The following is a 14,844-nucleotide window of genomic DNA, read 5'->3' as shown; positions in this document are numbered from 1 at the left end:
ATCAAAACTATGGAGAGAACAGGTCAAAAGCCATTTCCTGTCCCATAAAATTTGTAACCATCTTTCATTTTCAAATGCTCTGTGTTTGTTTGGCTGACAGCAGCAGCTCAGACCCAACTCTTTAGATGGTAATCCAGGGAAAGGCCCCAGGAGCAGAAAGCAGGGTCTGACATGGGCTGGCATCCCCCAAGAGGATGGGCAGGGCTCTTCCAGTGGTGCCCAGCAAAAGGAGAAGGAGCAACAGCCAGAAAGTAAAACACAAGAAGTCCCCCCTCAAGATGAGGAAGAATTTCTTTACACTGAGGGTGGCAAAGCACAGGAGCAGATGCCCAGGGAGAGTTTGGAGTTTCCTGCTCTGGAGACATACCAAACCCACCTGGACTCATTCCTGTGATGGCTGCTCCATGTGAGCCTGCTCTCACAGGGAACTGAGTGATCTCCAGAGGTCTTTTCCAGCCCCAGCTATTCTGGGTTTTGTGATTCCTGCAGGAGCACAGCCCCTGCTGTTTCTGCTGCCATGAGCATGTGGTGCCACAGCATCAGCCTGGCTCCACTGAACACCACCCAGCCAGGCTTCTGCTTCAGTGGGAAGCACAAAACCCTGCACAGGGCAGAAACAGGGGCATCTCTGCTGCCTTCACCTCCTCCAGCTCTGACACCCAAACCTCCCCTCCACGCTGCTGCCCAGGCTATTTTTGACAAGCACCTGCAGCCTCCTGCCTTCAAGGGCCCCAAAAGGAACAACAGACAGCTTCAACATTTATTATTACACTTTAACACAGTTTTGGACAGAGGAGAAGCAGCAGAAACCAACATGCAAAGCAATTAAAAGTCCCCAGGGGCTCGAGGAACAGCAGGCACAGCTCAGCTCCTGGCAGGGTCTGGGGGGGCCCTTTCCCTGCAGCTGCTGCCCCATCGTGCCCCAGAGCAGGACAAGGTCATGGCAGACACCAAACCTACACACACAGAGAGGAGAGGACGGGCTGGGATTGTGTCTCAGTGAGTCAGGTCTGTATCTGACTGGAGTTCAGTGCACTTTGAACCAGGAGGCATCTTCAGTCTTGTCTGTGCAGACAGGGAGAAGAGGGATCCTTCAGGAGGAGGCACTGGCAGGAGATGAAGTTCAGCTATTTGGGCAGAGTTTTCCTGTGTCAGAGCTGGCAGCTCTTGGTGCCAGCAGCTCTTCTAAATGCATCTGTTAAACAACAAACATGGCCTTCCTCCCACCTCAGTCTTCACCAGCACCTTCTCCTGCAGCCCTGCTGCAGCCAGACTCCAGGTTCAGCCAAGTGGACAAGTTCCAGGAGCAAATGGGATCTGTCAGGTATTTAGAGCTGGACACAGTGCTTGGAGGAGGCCCCAAGGCAGGAGGAGCCTTGGCTGAGGCAGCTGGACAGCCCCACTCACTGGGGGACACCTCCCACCCCTGCCCTGCTCAGCCCCACACCTGGGCCCAGCACAGAGCAGGGCTGGGGGTGACCTCACTCTGCTCCCCCAGAGCTGCCCTCATTCCCCAGCACCTACAAAGCTGAGCAGCCAGAGGGACAGACTTCCAGGGCACAGGTCAAGCTCATCCTGCACACAGGAGAGCCCTGGGATCTTGTTCCCTTGGTTTAACCATGTCCCTGTTCCATGGCACGACTCAATGTCACTGTCCCTGTCCTTTTGCTCTGGTGAGGCTGCACAGGGAGCTCAGGCACAGCTCTGAGGAGCTGGGTGGCCCAGGAACAGCCCACAGATGGTGTCCAGCCCGTTACAAACTGGTTTCCAGACACCCTCCCAGCAGGAAAGCTCCACTGCAAGCTCTCAGGGGGACAAGGAAGATCCTGGCACTTGCCAGAGCTCAGTATCAGGACTCCACAGTCTCACAAGAGGAACTAAATACTCCCCTAAACAGTCCTTCCTGAGCCCCACATCCACAAACCCTTCCCTGCCCCCCTCTCCCCCTCTCTTCCTGTGGCTGCTGCCTCACATCAGTGACCAGGGAGGGACAGTCTGGTGTCAGGCTGGGTCAGGGCCATGCATGGTCTGGCTGTTTCTGGGTCTCTCTGACCCCAGAGAACCAGAGCAGACCTGAAGGAGCTGCTTCCCACCCCACAGCCACAGCCCAGGAAGCAGAGCCTGAGGAATTGTGTGTTTAGCAGCATTTGGAGATTCTTCCTTCCATGGACTCGCTCATCACATCAGGAACTGGGTGAGTTTCTGCCAGCCCAGCACCCAGGGCTCCCACCAAGGGAGAGAGAACTGTCCCATCCTTCATTCCTTGTCTTGGAATGAACTCCAAACTGAGAATTTGCTCCCTTATCCTACAGCAGCCTGATTTTTTAAGAGCCTTTGGTGAAAAGCCTTCTAGAAAAGCAGGTAAATTGTCAAGCCCATCACCTTGTGACCAGCACCTCTCCCAGCAGCAAGGAAAACACATTCTCCTGCTCCAGGCAGGGATGAGAACACCCAGAAAATGGGCCAAGAGCCCAAGTTTTGCTACAATTAATCAGCTTGAGCTACTTGGGATTTAAGATGCTGCAGCAAACAGAGCAACAATACCAACTACTTACTAGAGCAGAGAGAGGAAAAAAAACAAAGAGCTGCCCTTGGCAGGAGCTGAAGCAGAGTTCCACACACAGCCCAGCTCCCAGCATCCACAGGCAGAAGAGGAATCCCACAGAGGACCTGCAGCCAGCCCAGCAGCTGCCAGGAGATGGATGGAGATGTGCTGTGTCCCAGCAGGAGGATGAGCTGCCCTGGGCCTGCTGCTCACTCGTAGATCCAGCGTGCAGCCGTGTCCTCCCAGCACGGCAGCTCCTCGGGCCGGAACCACAGCGAGATCTCCTGCTGGGCACTCTCCACTGAGTCACTGCCATGGATCACGTTCCTGTGGGTGAGGAGAAAGCTCTCACCAAGCTGGGAAAGGTGGGAGAGGGATGCTGCAGCCTGCAAAATTCCCCCTTGACCAACTTGATTAAAGTGATGGAGCCAGTCCTGTCCCACAATGCTGGGGAAGATGAGACAGGAAAGCTTTATAAATATGATTGCCTGGCAAAATATTTTGAGAATATGGAAACTATAAGTGAGATTGAAATGAAAGCAAGCTTTGAGATCTCTTACTGAACAACAGGAAAACAATGGTGTGGCTGGCTGAAGGTGATCTCTTTTTGATGGAACAACACCCTCTGCTTGCAGGCAGGTCTAAGGGTCGCAGCAGACCTTACTGGCTTGGCAGAAGGGGTTTAAAGAGGAGTTTTTAGGGTTTAAAATGTAACACAGTAATGTAGTGATTCTTACAGGCTGTATGGAAATGCTATAGGATTTGTATCTTGTACTAGACTGGTTAGTGAGAATGAGAATATTCAACACAGAAGAAGATTTATTGTATTGCAATGGGAACCTCGCTCTCTTACCCTCTTGCTCTCTTATCCTCTCATCCTCTCTGCCCCTCTCTTCTCTCAGGCTGCTCTGAGCTGTGTTTGGCAGCTCCCAGCAGGGCCCTGCCCCCAGGCCCTTTGCAATAAACCCCAAGTTCCTGACCTGGCTGCAGAGATCTCTGACTCTGTCCCAACCATCCTGCCCCCTGATGCTCCTACACCACAATATCCCTTCCTATCCCACACCATTCATCCTTCCAGCAGTGCCAGCTCCCAGCACTCCCCCCTCCTGTGCTGAGGAACCTTTTTTTTTGCTACAGGAGAAGCTGCAAGTGGCTGTAGCTCTAGGATGTGCATTTTTTATGTCAGGGATTCCAGATTTTCCCCCTTCCATCAAAGCAGGGTTGGTGTCAGACACCAGGAAACAGATCTAAGGCAGGATGGTTCAGTAAGAGCCAGGCTGGGGCCACCCAAGGTCACGAGCCATGGATATTCACCTGTTCCCATGAAAGGACTGAGTGGGAGCCCCCCTTCCTCTTCACAGCCTGACAGTCCTGATTAGCAGAGGAAAACAGGCAAAGCCCACCTGCTTTCAACAGAGCACTCAGGAGGAAGGAAAGACACAACCCAGGCTCTTCCTCCTATTAAAGCCAACCCTGGCAAGCAGAGCTCAGCTCTGGTCTGAGCACAAAAGGGAAAACTTCTGCTCTGGGAATGCAGACTCATTCCTGGCAGGCTTAGCATAGGAATGCCTGGACAGGATGCCCTGAAACACTGAGGGAAGAAAAAGTCACAGCTCTCACTTGCCAACTTCAACACAGAAGTCTCCTCGGATGGTGCCAGGCCTGGACTCAGCTGGGTTGGTCTCCCCGATCATGGAGCGAACGGTTTTCACCACATCCAGGCCCTGCCAGACCTACAGGAGAGCAAAAGCAGGATCAGCTTCCACAGCTGCCCCAGCAGGTCACAGCTGCCCTCTGAACTCCCCACCCTGGTGACAGACAGCAAAGGGTGTCTCCAAATTATTCTTCCAAAGTTGATTTTGGAAAATAATCCAAATTGTCAGTGGATTTCTCCCCATTCCTGGAAGTGCTCAAGGCCAGGCTGGATAGGGCTTGGAGCAACCTTGGTCTAGTGGAAGGTGCCCCTGCCATGGCAGGGGGTGGAATGAGACCTTAAGGATCCCTTCGAACCTAAACAATTCTATGATTTAACAGAAAACATCCCTGCAGTTCAGAACAGCTTCAAGAGACCCTCTGAGTGGGGATATTGAGACAGAGTAAAAATTCTCCAGAGTAGAAATCCATTTTGATTTAGGTGAAATGTACATCTTTGAGTCTGTGGTTAGAAAACATAGCTATTTAGCCTGACTGCAAAGACTAGGCTCAGAGAAACTGCTTCAGTGAAGGACAGAGATAAGGGGGGGAGACAGAGAGTGATAAAGAGAAATTGCTATGAGAACAGGTCAACCTGACTTAAGAATTCTTTCTGATAAACAACTAGCAGCAAATGTCACTCGAAATTCGTAAAAATGAATATGTGTGAACCAATTGTGAAATTGTATGTATATGTATTTGAGAGGGGGATAAAAAGGGACCTGAAGTTCCCAAAGTACACGTGCCTTTTAAAGAGAGAAATCTCCACATGCATCCAGTGCTGTAATAAACATACCAGCTTTACAACTTCCACAAATTTGTGGAGTTTTTGGTTATCTCTGCAAAACAATATCACCTTACTTCCACTGTGCCAGCAGGCACACACCTGGCACTGTGTCCCTGTCCCTTGGCAGCACTCACCATGGCTACGATGGGCCCGGAGCTCATGTACTTCACCAGGCGGCCGTAGAAGGGCCGGTCCCGCAGGGTGCTGTAGTGTTCCTTCAGCAGCTCCTCCGAGGCCTGCACAGAGCACACAGCTCAATCTGCTCCCTCAGGGGCACCTGGGCAAGGGCTGCACCTCAGGGATGCAGGAAATTCACAGAATGAAGCTCTTGCACAGATGCCCAATTCCAGGAGTGAAACAGCGGCAGCCTGACACAGACAGGCGTTTCCAGCTGCTGGATTACAGTGCCAGCCTGGAGTATGGGCACAACCAAGGGCAGACATGTTCCCCACAGCTGGAATCACCCTCCCAGTGCCAGCTCTCCTCTGAGCTGCGAGTGACACCAGCAGGCTCTACAGGCAGAACCCCAGCAGTCACCAGCACAGCCACGGCTTGGGGGGCCGAGGGGCTCCTCCAATCCAGGGACCCCCAGGCTGGCAGGGGCTCCTCCACTCCAGGGACCCCCAGGCTGGCTGGGCCCGGCCCTCACCTGCAGCAGCTTCATCCCCACCAGCTGCAGCCCTTTCCTCTCGAAGCGCCGGATGATCTCCCCCACCAGGCGCCGCTGCACCCCGTCCGGTTTGATGGCCACGAAGGTTCGTTCATGGACCCCGCCGAGGGCTGCAGGGACAGGGCAGAGCTCTGAGGGGGGAAGGGGGCGCCTGCGGGCCCTCAGCCAAGCGGGCACAGGGGGTGCCAGGACCTCAGCTGAGGGGACAAAGGGGGTACAGGGCACAGAGGGTTCCCAGGGGGGTACAGGACACAGAGGGTTCCCAGGTTCCCGCAGGGGAGGGCAGGGCAGGCCAGGGCGGTGCTGGCCGCAGAGGGCACAGGGACAGCGGGGCCTGGCCTGGGCCTTCAACCGCGGGGTCTCTCCCGGGGAAGGGAGGTCCCTGGCCCTCAGGCACAAAGGGAGTGGGGGTCCCTGCTCCTCAGACCCCGGCCGCGGGTCCCGTTCCGTTCCGTACCATTGTGGAAGAGGCCGGCGAGGAGCCCCAGCACCAGGCAGATCATGGCGGCGCCGCTCTTAAAGGGGCCGCGCTCCCCCCGCGCTGTCACCGCCCCCCGCGGAACCATCGTGCCGGGGGAGCGGAGCGGCGGGGCCGAGACACGGGGACACCGGGAACGGCCCGTTCCCATGGCAACGGGCGGGGCCCGGTGCAGGCCCGGTGGGACACACCGGGCTCCACCGGGGCGAGATGTCCCGGCCGCGGCCTCCTTGGTGCCGGCTCTGAGCTCCCCTGTGCCGCTGCGACAGCGCCCCGGGTGTTTATAAGACTTTTCCCTCCGCCGTCTCTGTCGTTGCGGTTGTTACTGCACACTATAGACCAGGCCGGTGTGGGGCGGCTGCTGCGGTACTGAGCAGCCCCTCTGGCCCGGGCAGGGAGCTCAGGAAGAGGAGTTCTGTGTTCCCCAGGGCCATGCACTGATTCCATGTTCCATTTGTCAGACCCGGCTGTCAGTGCCCTCTCAGTCTCAGGGCTCGTCAGCACTGCACTCCAGGGCTCCATTTCCTGTGCTCAGGAACTCACCTCTTGGTTCAGCTCCCTCCAAAATCAGCCTCTGGAAACACCAGCCCATGAAATACCTGCACCAGGTGCCCTGTGGAGGGCTGGCTTTGCTCCCAGAGCTGCTCAGGTGCCTCATGGGGTGCTGGCTCTGCTTCCATCTCGCGTCTCGTGTTCAGAGACAGTGTTCTGCTCCCTCTCCTCTGTTCTCGGCTGGGACAAGCAGGGATCCGTCTCCAAACAGCAGGGACCCAGCTGCTTTATCCAAGACTGTTTTGAGTAAATCATTCCCACGTTTGTACCAATCAATAATTAGTGGTTGCATCCCGGTGGTCCAGTGCGTGGCTTTGCCTGAGGAAAGCTGACCCCTTTGCTCCAGTACGGTTGTTATTCTGCCCGTGGAAAAGCCTTTGTAGGATAAACTCTGTCCCTTGTGGAGCCGTGGGCACTGCTCAGGAGGCGAGGGCGGTGCCAGAGCTATTCCCAGGGCTGTTTCCAGAGGCTGTTCCCGGGGCTGTTCCCAGAGCTGAATTCAGAGGCTGTTCTATTCCCAAAGGCTGTTCCCAGAGGCTGTTCTATTCCCAAAGGCTGTTCCCAAAAGCTGTTCCCAGAGCTGTATTCAGAGGCTGTTCCCGAGGCTGTTCTCAGTCTGTTCCCAGGTCTGTTCCCAGGTCTGTTCCCAGTCTGTTCCCCGGGCTGTTCCCAGTCTGTTCCCAGTCTGTTCCCAGTCTGTTCCCAGGTCTGTTCCCGTGTCTGTTCCCGGGGCTGTTCCCAGGTCCGTTCCCAGGTCTGTTCCCAGTCCGTTCCCAGGCTGTTCCCGGGGCTGTTCCCAGGTTTGTTCCCGGGTTTGTTCCCGGGGCTGTTCCCGGGCTGTTCCCAGTCCGTTCCCGGGCTGTTTCCAGTCTGTTCCCGGGGCTGTTCCCGGGGCTGTTCCCGGGCTGTTCCCAGTCCGTTCCCGGGTCTGTTCCCGGGGCTGTTCCCGGGGCTGTTCCCAGTCTGTTCCCGGGCTGTTCCCGGGGCTGTTCCCAGGTCTGTACCCCGAGGCTATTCTATTCTCAGATCTGTATCCCGGGGCTGTTCCCAGTCTGTTCCCGGGCTGTTTCCAGTCTGTTCCCGGGGCTGTTCCCGGGCTGTTCCCGGGGCCGGCAGAGGGAGCGCGGGCAGCGCGGAGCCGCTCCCGGTCTGTCCCGTCCGGGCATCCCAAAATCATCGCTGGGGTTTTCAGGGGCACAGGCAGCGTTGTCAGCCCTCCCCTCCCGTTCTTAGGGACAGCCGGGCTGTTTTCTTGGAACATCTCGAACAAACCCCGTCGGGAGCAGGTGTCTGTGCAGGGAACAGCCCTCACACGGTCTGGAAAGGTCGCAGCGTGCTCTGAGGACGGTGCCTGCAATGAGGTGTCAGCTCTCATTGAGCTGCTCAGAGCCACTAATTAAGAGCACATTGTCCGTGTGCTGCCGGTGACATCTGTGTGTGTCCAGCCTGGTGTGCAGGAATGTCACAGTTGAGACAGAGACAATACAACGCCACACTCCATTTTCAGAAGGCTTCAAACTTGTTTTTATTTTAGCATGCATGCTTTTTATACATTCTTACACAACTCCTAAGTTTGCACTTTACTCATTGGTCAGGAAAGACAAAGTGCTCATTGGAATAGACAGTTGCAGGTTTCTCTTATTTATCCTTCTTTCTTTCTTGGTTTCTATGTCAACGACCTTGGTAGAAAATTCTTCCAGAGCAAACATGGATCCTCTTATCAAACTTCTCTCTGGCTCACAGGAGTCACTGTGAAACCTCTTCCACACAGGAGTGGCAGTGGGGCTGAAGGAGTGTGGCAGGTGTCAAAGCTTCCCAACTCCAGCCCCATGGCTGATCTCAGTCTTCCTTCACAGAAGGCTGGTTCAAAAATAATAATGTTGCTGTCAATTCCATAAGATTTATTCTAGGACACTTCTCAAGGTGCCTGCAGAGGTGTCAGTGATGAAATCAGCAGCTCAGTGCCCAGCCCAGCCAGCACCATGTGTGCTGCAGGCAGCCAGACTAACACAGGCAGCAGCCCTCATTTCACACTCATTTTATTTCTGCTGTTTGTCAATGCTGATGAAACGCCTCATTTTCTCATACCAGGGTTGTTCTGTCACTCTCCACAAGTCTCCTCAAAGATCCTGGTGCAGGTTTTCATTTCCTTGGACTGTAAATGTTCCTTTGAGCCTCAGGCAGCTCCCTGCAGCAGAACTTGGAGGAGAAACATATCGAACACTCTCCACTTGGGTGAGTCCTTCTCATCTTCTCTGGCAATGCTGTGCTGTGGGGAGAAAGCTTTGATTTCCTCTCTAGGAGCCCCAGAAATGTGGGGAGTAGCTTGGGAGGTGGAGCTGGGCCTGATTCCCAGGCAGATTCTTCCTGAGCCAGTGTTTTAGGCAGGTGTGTATCTAGGGTGAGCACTGGAAGCTGCAGTAAGCAAGAATGAGACTACGAATCCTTCCTACAGAGCTCTCACTTGGGTGCTCAGCATTCCCAGCCCAGATGTGTGCATGGAATGGTGCCACAGGCAGCAGCTGCACATCTGCAAGGGCTCAACAGGGGGAATCTGGGGAAGGGGAGATCTGAAAAAATTTGTTGCATCATTTGGAAAGCCCAGTGATCACTTTTTGAAGCCCTGAGTGGAAACCTGAAGGGCCAGGTGCCCTGTGGCACCAAAGACCTTTGATTTCAGTGGAGGAGGATCCCAGTGTGGCAGGAGCTGGGAGGGGCTGCTCCCCTCTGCTCGCCCCCACTGCAGCAATGGCAGGCGGAGGCACAACTCTATTTTTGCTCCTGCTGGATGGAACATTGCAGATCCTGTGCTTATGTAAGAGACTCCAGAGCATGTAGGAGCAGATAAGGTGGCCATCCAACGCTGCTCAGTGCAGACAAAGGCTTTTTGTCTCTTTTCATCACACTTAGCAACTCCTGCAGTTGGAGGAGTTCCTTCTCAGGCTCTGCCCACCTCCCTTCTCAGGCTCTTTTTGCACGTTTTTGGTGTTTTTGGGGAGGATTTTCACCTTTCAGTTCAGCCATGGGCTTTCACATAGCACTGGCACAGCCTGGAGTGTTGGTGCCACTCACAGTGTGGGCTCTGCACAGCTGCAGACCTCTCTGCATTCATCCTGGACCACTGATCCTGCTGGAAATAATTCACCTTTTAGGATAAAGAGGGGTTGGTAGAGCCAGAAGATTTCCTGAAGCACCTTTTGCTGGACACAGGGGATACAGATGTCAGAGCCAGAGCTACACAAAGTGCTCCGCAGCAAGGGAACATGGAACAGGCAAGAGGATCCATTCCAAAATGCCATTGCTCCACCCTGAAACAAAGCTCTGATACAGAAATGGGAATAGCTGTCTGAGTACAGCAGAAGGTCTACAGGGATACATCTCTAACCTCAGGAGGGGTGCTCCTTCCTCAGAGGGAACAGCTCAAACCTTGCCTTTCCTTGCATTTGGCTTTTCCATTCTCATGGAGTCCATGAAAGATTTCAAGGAAAGAAACACTCAGGGTACCCAGCCCAGGGAAACACTTGCACTTTGGAGCAGAGCTTTGTGTTAGTTCTCACTTCTGTGCAGTACTGCAGATTTTATTTATACCTGTCTGGGCAGCCTGTGCTTCTCCCCTGAGAAGTTCCCAGTCCACCCAGTGCCCTGCAAGGCCAGAAAAGAAAGCCCAACCCATCCCACCCCTGCCATGGCAGGGACACCTCCCACTGTCCCAGGCTGCTCCCAGCCCTGCCCAGCCTGGCCTTGGGCACTGCCAGGGATCCAGGGGCAGCCACAGCTGCTCTGGGCACCCTGTGCCAGGGCCTGCCCACCCTCACAGGGAACAATTCCCAATTCCCAATATCCCATCCATCCCTGCCCTCTGGCAGTGGGAGCCATTCCCTGTGTCCTGTCCCTCCATCCCTTGTCCCCAGTCCCTCTGCAGCTCTCCTGGAGCCCCTTCAGGCCCTGGCAGGGGCTCTGAGGTGTCCCTGGAGCTTCTCCTCTCCAGGTGAGCATCCCCAGCTCTGCCAGCCTGGCTCCAGAGGGGCTCCAGCCCAGGGGGCATCAGGGATGATTTCTCAGGGACAACTCCTGTCTCACCACCTCCTCAGCTCCTCACCTAAGCCTATGAGGACAAATATTTTTTTATAAAAACCCACTGTGGCCTGTGGAGTTCTGCCAGCAGAGGCAGCCAGTGGGTCTCACCATGGTTTGGGGTCTCACTCACAGGGGAGCTGCTGCCACACCTTGATCTCCTGCTCCAGGTCAGATCAGATGTGGCAGATGTGGGACTAAGCCTGACCTTGCCCTCTTTACAGACAGCAGCCCTGGGTGTGAGTGTGTGAGGCCCTGCATGAGCCCTGTGCCCAGGGCAGGGCAGGCAGCACCCCCTGAGCCTGGCAGTGCAGAGCCCCAGCTCCCAGGAAGCTTCCTCTGCCTCACAAGGAGGTACTGGGGGTAAAACCTGGGGTCCTTGAAGTTTTCTGTCGCTGGGGTTGAGCTGATGGCCCAGTCCCACGTGTGTGAGCTCTGTGAAGGAATGCTGTGCCAGGGAGGGGGTGGCTGCCTTGGGTCAGGTTGCATCCATTGCTTACACCTTCACCTTGCAGTGGGATTGAGGAGGAGCTGCCAGCTCTGAGGCACTCTTTGAACCCCTTGTTCAGAGGGGCCTGAACACAGCCTCCCCTCTCTAACCCACCCCCAGCTGCTCAGCTGTGAGAGGGGCTCTTGGATCTCCCTCAGTGCCCTGCAGAGCCTGTGTCCCCCAGCAGTGCTCCCTGGGATGCCACAGCAGCCACAAAGTAGATCCAACACCATCTAAATCCTGCCTTGATATCCCTTGAGCTAAATTCCTGCCCTGCCTGAACGTGCAGGAACCAAGAGGGGTTCGGACCCATGGCTTACAGGGAGCTAAGAACCATGAGCAGCTTTGCAGCAGCTGAGTAAACAGCTCTGGGCAGCCGGGCTCCATCCCCTCCCCTGCCATCCCTGCTCCCCCATGGCTCCCTCCCCTGCCATCCCTGCTCCCTCTGCCATCCCAGCTCCATCCCCTGCCATCCCTGCTCCCTCCTCTGCTCTGTCCCCTGCCATTCCTGCTCCCTCCCATCCTATCCCTCCTCTGCCATCCCTGCTCCCTCTGCCATCCCAGCTCCATCCCTCTCCCATCCCTGCTCCCTCCCCAGCTCCCTCCCCTGCTATCCCAGCCCTCCCCTGCCATCCCTGCTCCCTGCCCTCCATCCCCTGCCATCCCTGCTCCCTCCCTGCCATCCCTGCTCCTTCCTTTGCCATCCCAGCTCCCTCCCCTGCCATCCCTGCTCCCTTCCTGCCATCCCTGCTCTTTCCCCTGCCATACCTGCTCCCATCCCTGCCATTCCTGCTCCCTGCCCTCCATCCCCTCCCATCTCTGCTCCATCCCCTCCCATCCCTGCTCCCTTCCTGCCATCCCTGCTCCCTCCCCTGCCATCCCTGCTCCCTCCCTGCCCCCCCTGCTCCCATCCCTGCCATCCCAGCTCCCTGCCTTGCCATCCCTGCTCCCATCCCTGCCATCCCAGCTCCCTGCCCTGCTGGGCCAGCCCGGGCTCATCTCTCCCTGGGAAGTGTCTAACCATGTGTGCTTTTTAAGGTTGGAAAAGATCTCCAAGATCAAGTCCAGCCTTTGACCAAACACCACAGCCTGCTCAGCCATATCAGCCAGTAGCACATCCAGGGCTTTTTGGCCATTCCCAGGGACAGTGACACCAGCACTGCGCCAGGTGACACCACCAGGAGGGTCAGAACCTTGGGCTGTCCTGGCTCTCCTGAGCCTTGCTCCATGTGTTACACACCTCACCTCCCCCTTCTCTGCCTGCTGCAGCCATGGGGTAACACAGTGCTGTGTGTAGTAGGAATTTGTCCAGCACCTCTCTGACAAGGGCAACAACAAAACACCCAGACAAGTGAATAATTCCCTCACATCCCAAGCTCAGAGCCTTGGAAAACCTCAGTGAAAGTTACAGGGTTGTTTGTCTGTGCCTGCCAGCCTGTCCTTGAAGCTGTCAGTGGCACCCAGATTATTTGTGTGTCTCAAGATGCTTTTGAGTCTCTGCAGATGAAAATGTGTCCTGGTGGTGAATGCAGTGGTGACTCAGCACCAGGGAAGGAGGGAAGATGACCTCAGGAAAAACTTTTCACCCCCGTGCTCTGGAGATGTCCATGAAAGGAAAAGAAGATTGAGTGGGGAAAAAAATATTAGCCCTTGGCAGAAAGAGGCTTTAGAAGAAGCCCAGAGCTTAATGCCAGGGTGATGCTTCAGGTTTTAGCTTTTATAGTTTTCAGATTCTGCGCTGCTTTAGTGTGTGGGTCTGAGCTTCACATTAGGGGATGGTGAGCTCTCTGCACAGAGCAGGGAGACTAAACAATTCCTTCTCTAGCTGGGGACCAAGGACAAATGATCCAAATTTCAGGCCCAAGAGCACAAACAATGTGGACTGAAGAGAGAAAAACAAGGAGGATGGGACTGCATGGGCTAAAGCTGGAATTGGACAATTAACTCCAATATGCAAACGGAGCAGAACTGATCAAAGTGAGAGATCTCGTGCCCGGTCGTGCATTTTGTGACCATTTTGGTTCATCTTGAGCCTGGCTGGGCTCTTGTGCTGCCCAAGGTGCATCCATTGAGGCCTCCTAACAAATCACTGCTTTATTCTGTAACTCTGTCCAGTCTCTGTTCTGGGGCAGCCTGCACAGGGCATCAAGGGGAGGGCTGCAGACTCTGGGCTCTGGGCACACAGCAGCCTCAGGCCTTGCTCCCAGCTCTCTGTGCAGCTGGAGCTGCAGAGTTTCCTTCCTGCCCTCCCAAGAACAACCCAGGACTCTGGCAGTTGTGGAAGGGACAATTCCAGCAGTAGAACAGTCAGCAGCAGCAGCAGCTGCAGTAGAAGCAACCCCTCCCTGCTCCAGGTGAGCCCCCAAAGCCCTCTGTGGCCTGTTAAAGCTTGGAGGGCTGGGGCAGGGAGGGCTGTCAGGGGAATCTTCACCAAAAGCTCTGTGCTGATAGAGCAAACAAGCTCTGAATGTGCCACCAGCTCTCCAGGGAAGCAAGCCCTGTCTCTGGGTGTGTGATTAAACCAGAGCCTTGTTCCAGGGGTATTTGTTCACCCTCCTGTTGGTTTTCCCAGGCCTCTCCCTGCTCACATCACCTTGGACGTTCCCCAGGGGGTTCCTTTGGCTGCCCACCCAGCCAGGTTGTTGTGGCAGTCACTGTCCCCCATGGTTTGATGTCCCAGTGGCTGCTGACAGCTGCAGCCCCTCAGGCAGAGAATGTGTCACTGCAGAGCTGAGGGGCCTTTCCACAGGACACCAAGCTCTCCTCATGGTACACCCCACACCTTCCTCTCTGATCCTTCAGGGAGCTGTTTTAGCTCACCAAGGTCTCCCTCCCCCCACACCCCTGAGCTTTCTGCTGTTCCTGACAGAGAATGGCAGGAGCAGGATTAGGCTGGGATGCTCTGACCCTTCTGACAGCAGCTCAGCCAGTGGATGAAGGTGCATTTTTATCAGCATGTGCTTGTTTTTTGTGAACATTAATCATATAAAACTCCTACTGGATGAGGAACTCTGACAGAACCTTTTTTTATATAATCTCATGCAGTCAAATACTCTCCTGTCTTTTTCCTTGCCCTTGGTCTCTGGCCTCAGCACAGCCTCTCTGGATGATGAGTTTCTTCCCACTGCCAGAGGGCAGGGCTGGATGGGATATTGGGAATTGTTCCCTGTGAGGGTGGGCAGGCCCTGGCACAGGGTGCCCAGAGCAGCTGTGGCTGCCCCTGCATCCCTGGCAGTGCCCAAGGCCAGGCTGGGCAGGGCTGGGAGCAGCCTGGGACAGTGGGAGGTGTCCCTGCCATGGCAGGGGTGGGATAAGATGCACTTTAAGGTCCTTTCCAGCCCAAACCATGCTAGGATGTTATAAAGTAGCCTTACAGCCCTCTCTGGAGGGATAGCACACAACTGAGTGTGTGCAAGGTCTGCCTCCAAGTGATAGAGATTTGTTTGTTCTGAGCTTTATCTCCCCCATCCTGATATGTTCGGATGAAGTCTCAGTCGTGGATCCTCACTGTAACAATGGGATTGAGTCCTGCAGGGAAGATTGGGCTCTTCTGGAG

At 55.3% G+C, this 14,844-nt stretch overlaps 1 protein-coding gene across 2 annotated transcripts; it reads right to left on the bottom strand.

The window, feature by feature from the left end:
- Nucleotides 1-746: 746 nt before the first annotated feature.
- Nucleotides 747-6,541, bottom strand: LOC132080963 (nucleoside diphosphate kinase 3-like). 2 transcript variants are annotated; one of them, XM_059484390.1, is made up of 5 exons: nucleotides 6,152-6,541; nucleotides 5,674-5,825; nucleotides 5,159-5,260; nucleotides 4,166-4,278; nucleotides 747-2,872 (listed from the first exon to the last, which is right to left on the bottom strand). In XM_059484390.1, the coding sequence occupies exons 1-5, from the start codon at nucleotides 6,321-6,323 to the stop codon at nucleotides 2,755-2,757; spliced, it is 657 nt and encodes a 218-aa protein (XP_059340373.1). In that variant the 5' UTR covers nucleotides 6,324-6,541; the 3' UTR covers nucleotides 747-2,754. The 2 variants fall into 2 exon arrangements, with proteins under 2 accessions (XP_059340373.1, XP_059340374.1); XM_059484391.1 differs by having other exon boundaries at nucleotides 5,674-5,804; nucleotides 6,152-6,535.
- Nucleotides 6,542-14,844: the final 8,303 nt, after the last annotated feature.

The sequence above is a fragment of the Ammospiza nelsoni genome, chromosome 17 (genome assembly GCF_027579445.1).
Source record: "Ammospiza nelsoni isolate bAmmNel1 chromosome 17, bAmmNel1.pri, whole genome shotgun sequence".
Lineage (NCBI taxonomy): Eukaryota > Metazoa > Chordata > Aves > Passeriformes > Passerellidae > Ammospiza > Ammospiza nelsoni.
This window is presented reverse-complemented; position numbering and strand designations above follow the sequence as displayed.

Excerpts from the sequence above, each read along its gene's own strand:
- LOC132080963 (XM_059484390.1), bottom strand. The coding sequence starts at position 6,323 with ATGGGAACGGGCCGTTCCCGGTGTCCCCGTGTCTCGGCCCCGCCGCTC. Across the intron at positions 4,279-5,158 it reads CCGGGCCCATCGTAGCCATG|GTCTGGCAGGGCCTGGATGT; the intron begins GTGAGTGCTGCC and ends GCTCTCCTGTAG. Across the intron at positions 2,873-4,165 it reads TTCTGTGTTGAAGTTGGCAA|GAACGTGATCCATGGCAGTG; the intron begins GTGAGAGCTGTG and ends CCTCACCCACAG.